Below are 17,565 nucleotides of genomic sequence, written 5' to 3' on the forward strand. Positions count from 1 at the left end.
ACAAAACCTATGCCAGATACAGCTTCTGAGTGGATCATAGTTTCAGGATGGCTTTCCAAATCTGAACTTCCAGATGAATTTATTTATTTATTTATTAAATATATATGTATATAATTATATTTATATTTATATTTTTATATATATAATATACATAATATATATTTTTGAGAGAGAGAGAGAGAGACAGAGCATGAGCAGGGGAGGGGCAGAGAGAGAGGGAGACACAGAATCTGAAGCAGGCTCCAGGCTCTGAGCCATCGGCACAGAGCCCGATGAAGGGCTGGAACTCACAGACTGTGAAAACATGACCCGAGCCGGAGTTGGACGCCTAAGTGACTGAGCCACCCAGGTGCCCCCAGATTTATTTTTGAAGAAGCTAAAAACTATTCCATGATGTTTTAAAGATCCTAAATGTGGTTTTTAGTTAAAAGTTTACAAGCAGTCTTAGGTGAATTATTTGAAAATTATTATGTTATTTATGTCACAAATTATTTGACATTTTGGTAGACTGCCAGAAGAGATATTAAAGTATTAGAGTTCTAAATTCTAAACGGAAGGTAGGCGCCTGGGTGGCTCAGTCGGTTAAGTGTCCGACTTCAGCTCAGGTCATGATCTTGCTGTTTGTGAGTTCGAGCCCCACGTCGGGCTCTGTGCTGACAGCTTGGAGCCTGGAGCTTCTGATTCTGTGTCTCCCCCTCTCTCTGCCTCTCCCATGCTCATGCTCTGTCTCTCTGTCTCTCAGTAATAAATTAATGTTAAAAAAAATTAAAAATTCTAAAAGGAAGGTAAACAAGGGATACACTGAAAATGTATAGATGCTCTATCTTCTGCCCGTCCTGTGTATTGCTGCAGGGTAATACTTCTAAAGTATATCCCTGAATCTTCCGTGTTTAAAATAACCTTAAAAGAGATTTTATTCCCTGTGGAGTAAACCTCGGTTTACTCAGCTTCGTATTTGAGATCTTCACTTATGGAGCCGTCCCTGATTTCCCAGCCCCTTCTCTCATTCCTCCTCTTCATGTGCTCCCACATTCCACTCGCTATGGTGATGACTCCTTGTATTCTGTCTTAGCACTTTGGTTCATGCTGTTTGTTTTTCTGCCTGGATTGTTACTTCTCTAAATTCTCTCATCTATGCCACTTTCTCTTATCCAAATTAGAAGTAATTCCTTCCTGTGAATGCTGTTAAGTACTGCATGGCTTAAAGTTGAGCTTTAAAAAAGCTCAGTATGATGGGTTAATGGAAACTGGGAAGTTTTCAGAAGGTAGGGTAGTGGTCACATATCTCACTGTTGAGGTTGAAATAAATGGGCAGCATCCATGGCTGTGCTCATCTCATTGTTTGGTGTCATTCATTCACTAAATATTTATTGGTGACTTATTCTATATCAGGTGTTATTTTTTGGTGCAGTGACGATATGGACGTTGTTCTAAGGTAACTCAATCTGGTAGACGTAAGACATACGTACACACACGCATTAAATATTAAATGTGGGGAGATCCTCACCAGTAAGCAACCTGTAAATAGTGCTTCCTCTTTAAACTTTGCTGTGTGCATTGATGCTTAAAACTGCTCTCATAGAGACCATTTTGGGAAAAAAATCATGGAACTTTTGGAGTTCAGCAAATAAGGAAAGAGTAGAATCTGTAGAAAGTAGGAAGAACTAAGGCAAGTTTATGCTGGGAGCAAACTATCCCTCACATTTTGATGGCTCTAGTCCAGTCTTACTCGTACTGCTACTCTTCCCAGAGTTGGGCCCTTGACATTCCCTTCCTGGGAACATTTCACTGCCTTTTCTCCTCAGCCCCATTTGTTTCCCACCAATGTAGCTGTAACTAGCAGAGTGATATTCACAAATTCATCTCTGATTGTATTATTCTCTCTTGAAATCCTTCAGTAACTTTCTAAAAACTTTCTGTTAATTATTTTAGAAAAAGAATATGATCTATGGACACATTTACAGTATGTTGAGTTTTTATTTCAAATCTATTTTTTAAAACAGTGTAAATTTATTCACATCTAATGGCATCAAAACGGACAAAACTGATTTTGGAATTGTTTAATTTTCTGTTTTAAAATACCACATTGGTGGTTTAAAATTTTTCTGTGTTAGCTTTTAAACACTAAGTTTGAATTTGTTGTTGCCGTTACTACTCTGAAATTGCCAATAAATGAAATGAATTGTCAATAAATGAAAAAGCAAATTTGACAGAATTATTGCTACTTTTTTATCTTTGGTTTTGAAGTTCTAATGATATCTTGAATTTGCTATCAAAGAATTTTTCATAAGTGAATGTATATTAAGGATGTGGTGAAGTATTTTAAGAAGTTATCAAAGTTTCTTCTTTGTTCATTTAAGTATTTGTCAAATTCCATGTTTTTTTTTACCCTTCCTGATTTTAACCAGTGGTTCCACATTGATATGTATTCACCAGTCTCTGGCCAAGAATGAAAACAGTGTTAGACCATGAAATAATCAAAATCGTCTTGGGTATTCTATGATTGACGGGCTGAGTGAGTTAAGTCTTGTGTACAGTCATTTTGTTTCTTCTGAGTCGTGCCCCTCACTTGATATCCAAATAGAGGCTCTCAATTCGTATTTCTTAAAAAAGAAAAAATACGTTTGCTTGCCTGTTTGTTTATTAATAAAAGGCGCATAAATTTGTGGAACACCTATGAGCACTTCTAGGACTTGATAAACCACTGGAGCTTAGAATAAGTCCAAACATTGTAGAGTTGTATTTAGGGGTCTCTTTGATCGTCGTTTTCCTCCTCTCGTCTCACATTCACTTCTTTGTGCAAATTGGGAGCGGCAGCACTCTAAACTCCTCGCTGATCCTCAGATGTTTTGGTCTTTTTTACATCTGTCTTTGCCTGAAATTGCTTTCTCGCTACCTCCTCAGTTTATGTGGAGAACCTCCTCAAGATTAGGCCAGCGAAGAAAGAAGACAAACCGAGTCCCAGATCTCTCGTGTTAGGTCACCCCTGTCTGGCTCCCTCCCGCCTTCCTCGCAGGAGGTGGTGCTCGGGTGGCCTCCAAGTCCTTGGTGCACACCTGCTCGTTGACAGCTGTAACATAGCCAATTTATCTACCCAAGGTGGCCAGGCCTTTCTAGGGCACGCAGTCTCTGATTCATTTCTGCATCTTCTGTTCCTGGCATAGGATTGGGTCCATAGTGGAAGTTCAGTAAATAGATTTCAGATGCTGGGTGAACATTATAAAATTGAAAACTTTTTGTACTGAGCGTGATGGCAACTTTCATGTTTTGGTTATTCTTGAATTTCTGTTTCTCTGTGTTTTTGTATAATCTCCACTTCTCCTCATCCCCCCCCCATGTCTCTTATCGTGGGTTCTCTCCTTTTTTGGTTTTACTGTTTTTATTTCTGTGCTTAGTGCTTCGTGTGGCATTTTCCTTTTATAAACAGTTGTTTGATTACAGTTTTTTGTTTAGGACTTCTTTCCTGTGATGAATTAAAGGTTTGAGTAAGAAATGACTGGGTACGGTATTGTTGGCAGTGTTGATGCAGAAACCCCCGAATGGAAGAAAGTTTTCATTGGTAGCTCTGTGACTGACTGCATAACAATTTCTTGAGTGCTAACTCTGTGCCAGGCATTTAGCTAAAAAATCTTACGCACCATCTCATTCAGTCCTCCCAACAAGTCTTATGAGGCAGAATTATATTTTCATTTTATAGGTGAAGAGACTGAGGTGTTGAGAGGTTTTCTAAATTTCTTAAGGTAACTGAAATATAATACAGAAGTATGTGCGCGCGCGCGCGCACACACACACACACACACACACACACACACACACACCAATTTTGACCAACTGAATACACCCAAGTGAACATCACTCAGACTGAATAAATACTGCAGAAGTACTGGTGTGTTCCTGCCAAGTCCCTACACATCCCCACACCCCTTCCCAACAATGGACTTGCTTTTACCTGTTTATGTCTCTTAGCTAAAGGGCATCATGTCGTGTGTATTGCTTTGTGTCTGGTTTCTTCCCGCTCAGCATTGTGTTGAGGAGATTCGTTCCTACTGTTAGCATATTTGTGGATCATTCATGCTCTTTGCTGTACAGTATTCTTTTACGTGAAGATACCAAAAGATATTTTTAATTCTATTTTTGATGGGTATTGGAATAATTTGTAGTTTGGGACTATTACAAGTAATTGCTCATATCATTCTAGCACATATCTTTTGGTGAGCATAGGTACTCCTGTCTTTCAAGTATAAACTAGGAATAGAATTTCTGAGTCTTAGGATTTGGGTATATTCAGCTTTAATAGACACTGCCAAACAGTTCTCCAGAGTGTAAACTCCCACAGGCGTTATGTACAGGTTCGAATTGCTCTCTGTCTTTGCCAACACGTGATACTATCTTGTTTTATGGTAGCTATTCCAAATGCACGCGTAGTGGCATCATGGTGTGTTTTGATTTTCTTTTCCCTAATGACATTGACTCCCTTTTCATACACATATATGTATCTGTCAGCTATTTGGGTATCTCTTGTGATGTTTCTTTCAGTCTTTTGCCTGTTTTTCTCTTGCACTCTCTCTCTTTTTATTTATTTAAAAACATTTTTTTAAGTGTTTATTTTGAGAGAGAGAGAGAGAGAGAGAGAGCACAAGTAGGGGGAGGGGCAGAGAAAGAGGAGAGAGAGAATTCCAAGCAGGTTCCATGCCGTCAGCACAGAGCCCGATACAGGGCTCATCAGTCCCAGGAACCCTGAGATTATGATCTGAGCCGAAATCAAGAGTAGGATGCTGACCTAGCCACCCAGGCACCCCTATCTGTCCTTTTTATTTATTTATTAAAAAAAATTTTTTTTAATATTTATTTATTTTTGAGAGACAGGGATAGAGCGTGAGTGGGGGAGGGGTAGAGAGAGAGGGAGACACAGAATCCGAAGCAGGCTCCAGGCTCTGAGCTGTCAGCACAGAGCCCAACACGGGGCGCTTGAACTCAACGAACTGCAAGATTATGACCTCAGCTGAAGTCAGATGCTTAACTGACTGAGCCACCCAGGCGTCCCACCTATCTGTCCTTTTTAAGGGATTCATTTGCAGGAATCCTTTATATGTTCTGCATACGAGTCCTTTGTCATGTGTTATAGATACATGTGTATGTCTTTATGTGTCAAATAAATACATAACTGTGGTTCTCTTTTCACTGTCTTCAACGTTTATTTATTTTTGGGACAGAGAGAGACAGAGCATGAACGGGGGAGGGGCAGAGAGAGAGGGAGACACAGAATCGGAAACAGGCTCCAGGCTCTGAGCCTTCAGCCCAGAGCCTGACGCGGGGCTCGAACTCACGGACTGCGAGATCGTGACCTGGCTGAAGTCAGACGCTTAACCGACTGCGCCACCCAGATGCCCCTCTCTTTTCACTGTCTTAATGATTGATGTTTGGTGAAAAGAACTATGATTTTTTTTTTTAATGTTTATTTATTTTTGAGAGAGCGAGAGAGCGTGAGCAGAGAAGGGTCAGAGAGAGAAGGAGACACAGAATCTGAAGCAGGCTCCAGGCTCAAAGCTGTCAGCACAGAGTCCGACACAGGGCTCGAACTCACAAACTGTGAGATCATGACCTGATCCGAAGTCGGATGCCCAGCCGACTGAACCACCCAGGAGTCCCAAAAAAGGACTATGATTTTTAAAGTTCAGTTTTATCAAAGTTACAGATACACATAGTTAAATAGTTGAAGAGTAAAAGATTCTACAAATTTCATAACAATAACTTCCACTCTGAGCCTCTGCCTTCGAGTCATTTTGCCCTTTGTGGGCACCACTTTTAACTCTTAGATGATCTGTTTGCTGTTTTAAACCATATTCTCAAAATAAAATGCTTTAATTTCTTTCTTTAGTTGGGGAGTATAATTGACCTATACAACATTATATTGGTTTTAGGTATACAGTGTGATGATTCAATATTTGTATATATTGCAAAACAATGACCATGTTTCTTGAGTTTTAGTTTTAAGCATCATATATGACTTCCCTTTATGAAAAAAGAGGAATTATCTTCTTCCCCCTGTAGCCCTCACCATACACACGTCTCTTCCACCCCTCATATTCTGAATATGGCTGTAGCATAATTTTACTATGCACTTTTTTTTTTAATGCTTATTTATTTTTTTTGAGAGAAAGAATGTGAGTAAGGGACAGGTAGAGAGAGAGAGAGAGATAGAAAGAGAGAGAATCCCAAGCAGGCTCCATGCTGTCAGCACAGAGCCCAAAGCAGGGCTTAATCTCACAAACTGCGAGATCATGACCTGAGCTGAAATCAAGAGTTGGATGCTTAATTAACTGAACCACCCAGGCCCCCCTGCTTTGCATTCTATATATTATGACTATGTAAATGCTATTCCTGTTTAATCCATGGAGTAAACTAAAATTAATTTCCTTTCCTACCCAACTTTTTCTGTTCTTTGGAGTTTATAGTTTGTTTGCTTAGTTTTTTATGTGCTTCACATTACTTGAATCTCCAACTTGCTACCGGTTGTCTAAATCTTTTCCCAGAATAGTCAGAATCATCTATTATTCTGTGAATTAATTCTTTCCTATGTGGCCTCTTTTGTTTCTAAGTAGCTTTTTTCATTTTATTTCATTTTTTAAGTTTCGTGTCCTCTTAGAGGCCTTCTTCAGGTGTCTGATAATCTTTGATTTTCTGCTCATGTTTGAGTTGGAAACTAAAAAGTTAATTTGAATCTCTGAGCTTAGGTGGGGCTTGTTGACCCTGAGCTTCATTGTAGGGCAGTGTAGCTGGACTATTGCATTGGTGGGCACTTTTTATGTCACTTTTGCCAGGTCATTCCTCTTGAGCTATTCAGATTCCCCAGAAATGACTTAAAAAAAATTTTTTTTTTTTGCTTTGTTTTTGTTTTGGTCTAGAACAGAAGACCCAGTTACTAACATGCTGTAACTTTGATATTTACTGTGCTTTTCTTCTTGCTTTTAGAACAATTTTCCCAACCACAGCCATGCCTTGTAGCTCCGCGTGTAGATACCCTCCCTTTTACCCTCTCCAAGTACTCCAAATACTCTAAAGGTTTTCTGTCAGGGAAGAAGAGATCTGGGGGAGTCTAACTGCTTCTTTAACCAGGAAGCTTCCAGTCATGGTGCTTCCAGTTAGACCTGGTGTTTCTATTTCCTGAGTTGTTGGGAGAGAGCTCTGCCTTGTAGATCTGGTTTTTTCTTTGCTTTTTTTTTTTTCCTTAAGTTTATTTATTTTCAGACAGAGAGAGTGGGGAAGGGAGAGAGAGAGAGAGAGAGAGAGAGAGAGAGAGAGAGAGAATCCTAAGCAGGCTGGGCACTGTCAGCACAGAGCCTGACAGGAGGCTTGATCCCACAAACCACGAGATCATGACCTGAACTGAAATCAGGAGTCAGACGCTTAACGGACTGAGCCACCCAAGGCATCCCTTTTTTTGGCTTTCTTTACTACTAGTTTAGGATTTAGTCTTTTCAGAGTTCCTAAGTCTTTGCTACTTGTCCATCTGTTCTTCTACTGAAAAACTTTTGGTTCTTATTTCTTCTGTTCTCTGTCTTCAAGATTTTATGTCATTTTACTGTCAGTTCATAGGTGTTTTGGGAGGGGGTGAAGATAGATGCTTGTGTTCGTTTCATCACCTTCACCCCATAGCGTGTGCTCATAACTGGTATATAGGCTCCTTCCGAGGGAGGCTGAGTGTCACTGGAGCATATGGCATGGTGGGAGGAGCAGGTAGAACTTCACCTGTCTGTTGATTAGCATAAGCGATTAATAGGGAACAGTCTATATTATAGATGTACATATGTGAAGAATAGTGTCTAAGTATGAGTCGCATTCTGGAGTTGAGTGAGCTACAAGACAATCAGTAAAGCTACTTTGAAACACGGATATAACCATAACACTTACACTCTTCTCAAGGTTACATCCAGGCACTTGAGAGGCAGTTGCTTGGATGTGCATTCTCAAAAAGGGTTCTGGCTGGGTGGGTTAGAAGGAAGCAAACTGCCAGTGTGTCTAATGTCTAAGTGTATAGGACTCCCTGCCCCGTATGCAGCAGCCTGCGTTAATTAGTACAGCAGGGATCACCTTTTTGCTTATCCCATTTAATTACTGCTGACCTCTGGAAGGTTTGGACCTGTTAATAGTTATAATAGAAGCTGAATATAGTTATACGATTTTTAGGTATTCAAGTTTTGCTCCAGCTCCTCGTAAAAAAACAGGACATCATAAAAGATTTGTTATCGAAGAAAAAAATAGTAAGCCTTCATATGAACTTTATGCCTGTTATGTCCCTAATATTCGTGCTTCTCAACTTCAGGTTACTTATTAGAAATGCATGTAGCTGGCACAATGTAGATTTTGCTCATTTGACCAGAAAGATTAACATAAACAATCACACAACCCGTAGACAGGATTATCTGTACTGCAGCCCCTGGGTAAGTGCCAGTAGTGATCTCTGTGACTAATTACAAGTTACTATAGTGTGGATATTAGTACCCTGAAAAAATGTGGGTAAGTTTATCGATCTGGCTGTGGCTGCGAGAACATTATTCAGTGAATTTCATTGGTCATGTGTACTCTGCTGAAAGAGTAATTGACGTACCAATCCGTGAGGCTCTAAGGTTTCCCAAGGAAGCCAGAAAATCAAATTTAGTAAATGCATAACCTTACTTTTTCATAGTTTTTAAGTTCACTTAAGGTGAAGTTGAAGGAATGTGTCATCAAGCTCCTAATATGAGTTAAGTTGCTTATTACATGGCTATTTTCCTTACAACTGAGAGAGTTTGTATTTACTTATTAATTTTTGCCAGTGTTTCATATAATACTTTTAAGAAAAAAGTTCCACAGGTTTAAACTAATAGTGATAGGGCTTCCTGTGTCAGAATAGGTTGAGAATAATTTTTTCCTTTTTTTTAACGTTTATTTTTGAGAGCCAGAGTGCATAAGTGGGGGAAGGGCTGAGAGAAGGAGACAGAGGCTCTGAAGCGGGCTCTGCACTGACAACAGAGAGCGCGATGTGGGGCTCGAACTTGCAACCCGTGAGGTCATGATCTAAGTTGAAGTCGGACGCTTAACTGAATGAGCCACCCAGGCACCCTGAGAATCATTTTTCTAAGGCAGCACTATCCAATAGAACTTTCTATGATGATAGAAGTGTTCTGTATCCATGTTGTACATAGGGTAGGTGCTGGCTACCTACTTGTGGCTACTTGTGGCTCTTAGGCCTTTGGAATATGGTTAGTGTGGTCCAGGGACTGAATATTTTATTTTAATAGCCACCCGTGGCTGGTGACTGTTATATTGGACTGCGTAGATGTTGTCTGGGTGTTACAGTAAACAATGGGGGACAGACAAAGGAGGAGAGAGCCTTGGCCGCCAGGCTGCTAGGTTTGAATGCCTTAGGGATTTTGAAAAAACAAAGATGGTCCTCTCTTAAATCAGAAGATACTTTTTTTCCCTTCAAATTTTAATGCATTCTGTTAAAAAAACCCTTTTAGTGAAGAGCAGTGGTCACAGAGACACCTTAGCCCTAGAAATATTTTGACATGGAGCTCATTTTTCTATGGTAGGAATGCTTTAATTGGACATACATTCCTGAGAAACTAAAAGAACATCGACATATGTGACTGGCACTGTTGTCACAAGAAATATAACCTATTGATAGTGTAAAAGAATAAAACATGTGTCTGGGTCCCATAAAAAACCTAAGTGTAACTAAGTGTAACAAGTTCTTCAGGGTACTATAAATTATTAAAATTAACATGTTAGGATCTAGAATAATTTTTGAGAAATTACATTCGTAACCCAGGTCTACCCAAAAAATGCCAACACCACACACACATAAAAAGACAAAAATTTGAAGGACCCTTATTTATCTCTTTCTATTTTCTATATTTAATCCCCCTGCTGGGGATCATAGGCATTCATTGGTCATTCACATTACTGGTTATGTGCCTGCTGTATGCTAGACACTTGTTGTAGCTGGACTGGATGTGGGGAGGGGGAATAATGAATAGGACCATGACATTTGTCATCCCAGAGTGGGGTAGGGGAGTGGAAAGCGTGCCTGCAGTCACAGTGCAGTCAGACAAGTGCTCATGGGGCACAGGACAAGGATGGCCCACTTGGAATTAGGAAATGCTTTCAGATGAGGCGGCTGTTAATTAGATTTTTGAAGAGTGGGCATTTGCCTGCTGATTGTACAGTGGAATGTAGATTAGAATGGCTGAGGGATTTCATGGTGGCTGTATATTTATCATGAGGGAAGGGATTACTTCTGTAGGTACATATACTATTAGAAAAGGTGAATGCTAGCGTCCAGTATGCCATTTACCATGTCGTGGTGAATTCTGGTTGCTAGATCACTGCATTTTAGAACTTGCCAGAGGTTGTTCAAAACTCTCAGAGCATTCAGTTTGTGTCACGGATGAATTGTTGAAAATAATATGCATGAAAGCGTGGTAAGGACGGAAATGGAGAGGAGATTAAATATTATTGATAAAAAAATAGAGCCAAGATTAGAGCTGGTGAAAGATGGGAACTGTCTGCATTTTCATGTATAACTGAGAAGCTGATTTCCCGAAAAGATAGATTAAGAGTCATTGGGTTGTTGATAGACAGTTCTAGTATGATAAAAAAAAAAAAAAAAAAAATGTAATGCTAATTTCGTTGTACTATAATTAGTCTCAAATCTTTTTTTAATGGAGTTTTAAGACCTATTAACTGTAAACATACATAGCATTGACTAATGATAGGACACATTCATCTGTAACTTTGATTTAGTTAATTCTGAATTTCTCTTCTGAAGTAGGCCAGTATCTTTGAAATAGAGTGTGAAATATTTTCCATTTCTGTTTATTTAAGATGCAGAAGATAAATGTGTAATAGAAGGCCACAACTGTACCTTTGTTCGTGACTTGAATAAAATTAAACCTTCGGGAAACACAGAAACACTAGGTAGGTGTTTTCTTTCTCTGTTTGCGGTTTTTTTGAATTGAAATAGACCTTCCTCTTATTCTCCTTGTTTTATTTTCTTGCAGAATTACTACTGAAAGAATTTTTTGAATATTTTGGAAATTTCGCTTTCAATAAAAATTCCATAAATATCCGACAGGTAAATAATATTTTAATAATTGGTGATTAAGTATCTGGTCTTCTGCTGTACTAATACTGAATTAGTTTAGTTTACAAAGTACTCTAATGTGTTACTGTATTTCAACTCTGCAATAATAGATACTAATAAGGAAATTGAAGCCTGTAGGAGCTGCCTAACTTGAATAAGATCAGTCACCTAATTATTTGGAAGAGCAAAAGCCAGCTCTTTCAGCACCTAATACTACATCCTTCAAAATACGGAATATATTCTAAAAATGTGTCTGGAAAACATAATTTTATATACAGTTCTTTTTTTTTTTTTTTTTTTTTTTCTGAGAGAGAGAGCAAGCACAAGCAGGGGAGGGGCAGAGAGCAGGAGAGACAGAATCTCGAGGAGGCTCCACACAATCAACACAGAGCCCGAGGTGGGGCTTGAACTCCAGAACGGTGCGCGGTCATAACCTGAACCAAGATCGAGAGTCCGACTGAGCCACCCAGCACCGCTACAGTTTTGTTTTTTTTTTTAATTTTTATTTGAGAGAGAGAGAACGAGAGAGAGAACGAGAACAAGTGGGGGAGGGGCAGAGCGAGAAGGAGAGAGAACCTTAAGCAGGCTCCAGGCTCAGCTCAGAATCCGATATGCAGCTTGATCCCAGGATCCTGGGATCATGACCTGAGCAGAAATTGAGAGTCAGACCCTCAACCAACCGAGCCACCCAGGTGCCCTTATACAGTTCTTTCTAAACTGCTTTTGTGTTCGTGGAAGAAGTAGGATACACAGCCATGGAGGTTTTAGTGATTCTGTCAGTTTGAGCCCTAAATTTATTTAGGGAAATGAATTTGTGATTTTGGTTCATCTGAGTAGCTGGAATGATAGACATTTTTCTAAAACAAGAAAATCTAGAGCAGAACCCTAGGCAAACTTTGTTCATGGTGCGGGATACTTGAGGTAGCTCTCTGGGTTTGTGTTTAGCATTTGGGTACTTAATTATAACCATTGTAAGACTGGCTACATAAAACACATCCTCAGGTATTTTTTTCTGTTGTTTCTTTAGCTCGCCTTTGTTCATTCTCGCCTAACTCTTATCCTGCTCATGGAGATTTTGTTTAACAGCAACAAAAAAAGTGTGGGGAAGGGCAGGGGAGGAGACACAGAGCTCTGAAATGCAAGCTAGTATGGAGTTAGATTCCATATGAGAAAAAGGTCGCTGATCATACGAAGTTCTTTATCCTTTTTGTACTTTACCCTTAGGGCTCAAAGATGATGGATAGGCGGGACCACTGCTGCTGGCTAGGTCTCATGCTGGCTAGGGCATGAGAGAAGTTAGGGAATCACTAGATGCTGCTCACATTGGGGAATCTTGGCCATTTGCTTTGTAATAGTTGAGTAATACACGTGATAGCCTTTGAAAGAGGAAAAGCTTGTAGAGACTACTGCACCTGCTGGTCGTGTGATCACAGCTTTAGCATTTCTTTTACTTCTGTGAGATGTTGTCGTACCTGTTAGAGCCTCACAGAATAGAAGTTGGATCTTTAGGAATATAATAAGAAACTTCCAGTGTTTTAAAATGAATAATGAATAATCCTTTGTTCCTTCTCTTCCTTTCTGATTTTATACTTGGGAAACATTAATTACCGTATTTAATTTAAGGATTCTAATTTTGTGTGCTTCTATTATGTTTTTAGCAAGTCTTAAAAATAAGTGTCTTCAGGGCACCTGGGTGGCGCAGTCGGTTAAGCGTCCGACTTCAGCCAGGTCACGATCTCGAGGTCTGTGAGTTCGAGCCCCGCGTCGGGCTCTGGGCTGATGGCTCAGAGCCTGGAGCCTGCTTCCGATTCTGTGTCTCCCTCTCTCTCTGCCCCTCCCCGTTCATGCTCTGTCTCTCTCTGTCTCAAAAATAAATAAAACGTTTAAAAAAAAAATTAAAAAAAAAAATAAGTGTCTTCATCTTATTTTCTGCTATTTTTCTTTGTCATTTTTTTTACCCTTCCTAGCTTTATCCTGTTAGGTAAAAATTGTGTTATTTTAAGAATACTTCTATTGGTTGACTTAGTTGAGGTGCCTCTCATCTGAGCATCATCATCCATAGCTCATAAACCTAATTTATTTTTCTCTAAAGAATAGTCACAGAACTACAGTGGTAAAAAAAAAAATCAGAAGTACATGTTCACATGACATGCACACATACCTGGTTCCCTTAGGAAAGAAATCCTTTACTCTGTAAAGTTCATGCTGGGATTTTACATGTTTTTTAACATTTTATTAAACCAAATGGTTGTTCTGTCTGAGCTTTTCGTGTATTTATGCATTTCTCTTCCTTATAACAATCTATAGGGAAGGGAACAAAACAAACCTGAATCTTCCCCGTTACACATTCAGAATCCTTTTGAAACTTCTCTCAACATCAGCAAAAATGTAAGTCAAAGCCAGCTACAAAAATTTGTTGATCTGGCCAGAGAAAGTGCCTGGATTTTAAATCAGGAAGATAAAGATCGGCCTTCCTCATCGAGGAGTCAGCCCTGGGGGCTGGCGGCCCTGCTGTTGCCGTCTGTCGTGAACAGCGCGTCTCTTGCCAAGGGGGTAAGGAAGAAGCCCGCAAGTGAAAGAATTAAAAGCCTGCTGGAATCCATAAAAAGTAGCGGTCCAGAAAATGCCACCAGCACCAATGGGAAAAGAACAGTTAGTACTCAGGCATGATGGCTCCTCCTCCAAGAACTGGTTTTCCCCGGTAACATGCTCCTTGGACTACCTGGAACCACTTTCCCCTGATCTTCTCATGGGGCCCCTTTCCGGTCTGAAGTTCTGGGATGGTTTCAGTCTGATAAGCCTCCTTTCCACCGGCACTTTGAGCTGTCAGCCACGGGGAACAGGTGGAAGGAGATCGGAATGTTCTTTAAATAAACTGTACAAAGAAAGCGGTAAAAATCCGGTTTCAGATCAAACCATTGTTGATCTCTACATCCGTCTCTGGGTGGAAATCATTTAAAAGGACTTCTAGATATGTACGTATGTAGTCAGTGTATACAATAAAACTTCCGAATTTGATAGTACTCTTTAGTATGTATTTTTTTATTCTTCAAGCAAAGTACTGTACTCTTATTCACATATACATTAAAACAGGTTGGTAGTGATTTCCAAAAATGGTCATGTTTTTAAGATATGAATGCGGACACTTCATTCACTGCATTCGAGCTATTCCAAGCCAGATCTGTAAAAATATTGGTACATTGTATTTTAAAAATATTAGTCACTTTTGTTTTCAAAAATAAAACCCTGTTTCTACTACATATTTCCAATATTCTTTTACTTTTGAAACCTTCTTTCTTCCTGTTCGAAATAGAGGCATATTGAAATAGAACTTCCATGACGTTTTCTGTGGAATAATTTTCAGTTTTAGAAGCAAATAGTGCGGTGCTAGAAAACAGGGGACTGGAGCCAGCCTGGCTTCCCGGTAGACTGCTCTGTCCGGGGCCCCGTTGTTTCATCTGTCACGGGGGGGACGACAGTAGTGCCTACTTCACACATTGTTTTGAGAGAGGTACGTAGGAAAGTGCTAGGTCAAGAGCCTGGCACATCATACCTGTCACTTTTCTTTAGCTATTACTTTTTCGTGTTTGTGGTGTGTAATTCTTGCTATTCAGAAATCAGATTTACAGTTTGTGGTGCTTTTCAAAATGGTTGCCCATCTAAATTTTAGGTCAGAAACTCTAACCTGTTTGGGGAACTCACTAATAGAATTGTTACGGAGCAAGTAAGTTCTGCACCCTCATGGCTCTGCTGTTTTGATCTCACATCTGAAACCAACAAACAGGTGTCAGTGTTCTTGTATACAGTTCTTTTAAAAGCTAGTTTTCATTTGTTCTTCAGTTAGGTTTACTCTGTTGGGCAAGAAATCTGTACTAAGAATTAAAAAGAGGTTTAAAAAGCATATTTGGTTTAGAGTTTCCAAATGAAGTGATTTTCTGTTCACAGATATTTGGACATTTTCTTTGTAAGGTTGGACATTGGATATTTTTTTAAGTCTAAAATGATCATTGAGGCACATAAAATACGTGTTAGCATTTTCTTTTTTTTTTTTGTAATCTATAGAACAACTCTGACACTGTAAGTTTGTATTACTTTTCAGGAGCAGATTTAATTATGTGGGAAATTTTAATCTACAAAGATCTTCTAATACAAAGTTTTAATTCTAGTTACCTGAATATAGACTACAAACAAATTTAATGTTTTCTCATAACTTCTCTGTATCGCCTCCCAAATTTTTAAAAAATAGTTTTATTAGATTGTAGAGATAATCTTCAGTTGCTTACCATTGCCATTGCTTAATTAAAACTGATTGCAGCAATAAGGTAAGGAAAAAGTTTTGTTCAGTATGTGAAAGACTTGATATGAGCCCACCTAGCTCAGATTAATTTCAGTTCTACATTTTTCTGGATTTTATGGCCCACTGGTATCCATCTGTAATCTTAGAGGCACAAAGCCTCTAAGTGATCATAGAAGAGAAGAGAAAATACAGTTGAAGTCAGTAGGACTTCCTTCCTGCTGTCAGTTACTCCTTGCCTCTCTCTTCTTTGGCTCAAGGTCTGTTGTCCGGTGAGAACAGAATTAGATGGTTTCAAGCTATGTCGTGTTCCTGGCAATTCCTCAGCCTTTAAAATACAGCTCTATTCAATTCCTTGCAGCCTGTCGGTGCCACAGTAGGGAAAGGCTACATTTGCATGTGTAGTTTAATCCAACACAGTGAACATCTGCAGCAAAGCCAGCAGAAAGAGCAGTCAAGCGGTCACAGCTTGTCCAGGTAGCAACTTTCCACTCTCCAGAGTTTGGCATTCAGTTGGTGAGTAGCTGTCATTGCGTCTCCGTCCAGTCCCTTCAGGAAACGGGGTAGGAGTGGAACATTCAAAATGCCATAGAAGTGAATAAATCGTTTTTGCCTGAGGTGATCAGAAAAGGCTTTATTGATGAATAGCGTAGGCAGACCTTGAAAGAAAGATAGGTAGACTGAGAGAGGGACACAGGGCTTATTGTCCTGAAAAAAGATGACAGTTAAATAAGAGTCAGAAAGTGGAAAGTGTATTGGAGAACCGGTTTGGACCGGCTGGGTTACAGTTTTTACCCTGATACTCAGAAGAGTTAAGGTTGCGTGAGATTGTGAAGGACTGTGAAAGGCAAAGTTACGGAAGTTCAGTGTATTTTCAGTGGTAAGCTGTTGAAGGTTTCTGTGTAAGAGAATAATAGAAAGGCAGTGCATTTCGACAAGTAATCTGGTGATAAGTGGTTTTGGATCACCACTCCTTTTTGCAAATTTGAGTTTCCATGGGTCTCATCCTTAAGTTAGATAAAATTTGGCTGTTAAATTTTCCACAAAGGTCCAGAAGCTGACTCCCCTATACCTCAGAGGAGTTTTTCTTCTTAATATTCAATAAGGAAGTAAGGTTTAAGTAGTTTAAAGTTATCATCAGGAAATAATCAGGCCATGACACCCAATTTCACATAAAGCCCTATTGAGAAATACTTTACAATACATACTTGGAATGACAGCATGACCAAAAATCACTTTTCAGCTTGGGGTGATGTTGGAAAATTTATCTTAGATACTTGAAAAGCTTATTTTGGTTTCATGCAGAATTCAATTATGTGTGGATACGTATTCCAAAGAATATAAACATTACAATGTTCTTCTGGAATTCCCATGGAGCAACTCCCAGAAAATGTCTATTTTAGATAGACTCTTGAATCTGTAATATGTATAATACAGGATATATAAAGTCACCACAAATTATTTAAAAATATACTGTTCATATTTTAAATATGATTCTTACGTTATCTGTAGCATGTGGATCCCACCCGCCTTTAAGAACTCTGTGGAGTCAAAGCTAGATTAAAGGTGTTACTCACTTTTTCTGTCTACTCTTAGATATACGCATTTAAACTTTTTCCCCCCTGTGGTAGAGTTTCTTACTAAGCTGTTAGAATGTAGTGCTGAAACATCTTAAAAGAGAGTATCGGAAAGATTCAACTTGAACAGTGAATATTCTATGAAGACAATAGAGTATGGTAAAATACCTAATTTAGAATAGGTATAAATATAAGTTACAGATGGTTATTTTTTCTGGGTTTATTTTACATTATGGCACATTGAAAACTTCAATGGATGCTGTCAAATAAAAGGGCTCAAATTAACAGAAAGATTACAGATCAGGTCTGTATTATGTTCTGTGTTACCAAAGTTCTTTAATTTGTTAAATTGTTAGGTACAATGAACGTCATGTTTTTGAAGCTTTTCCTGTTACAAAGTTACTGGTACTTGGCTTAGATTAATACAGCCTAATGATTAGGGTTTTAAATAATCCTTGCTGAGGTTACACATGGACTTGGAGAGTGGTGTAAAGTAGCATATTGACATATTCTCTTCCCAAAAACTAACAGTAAAAAAGGTGCATTATGAAGCTGGCTGATGTCGT

At 39.1% G+C, this 17,565-nt stretch overlaps 1 protein-coding gene across 2 annotated transcripts in view; it reads left to right on the top strand.

The window, feature by feature from the left end:
- Positions 1–14,151, top strand: part of MTPAP (mitochondrial poly(A) polymerase) — a 32,234-nt gene extending 18,083 nt beyond the window's left edge. Inside the window, exons 7-9 of one of the 2 annotated variants that reach the window (XM_047866677.1) lie at positions 10,870–10,962; positions 11,046–11,119; positions 13,436–14,151. In XM_047866677.1, the coding sequence (XP_047722633.1) occupies positions 10,870–10,962; positions 11,046–11,119; positions 13,436–13,798 (530 nt within the window). In that variant the 3' untranslated portion in view covers positions 13,799–14,151. Of the gene's footprint in view, positions 1–10,869; positions 10,963–11,045; positions 11,120–11,439; positions 11,708–13,435 lie in introns of those variants that run through there. The other variant, XM_047866679.1, reaches the window with a different exon arrangement.
- The last annotated feature ends 3,414 nt before the right edge of the window (positions 14,152–17,565 follow it).

The sequence above is a fragment of the Prionailurus viverrinus genome, chromosome B4 (genome assembly GCF_022837055.1).
Source record: "Prionailurus viverrinus isolate Anna chromosome B4, UM_Priviv_1.0, whole genome shotgun sequence".
Taxonomy (NCBI): domain Eukaryota; kingdom Metazoa; phylum Chordata; class Mammalia; order Carnivora; family Felidae; genus Prionailurus; species Prionailurus viverrinus.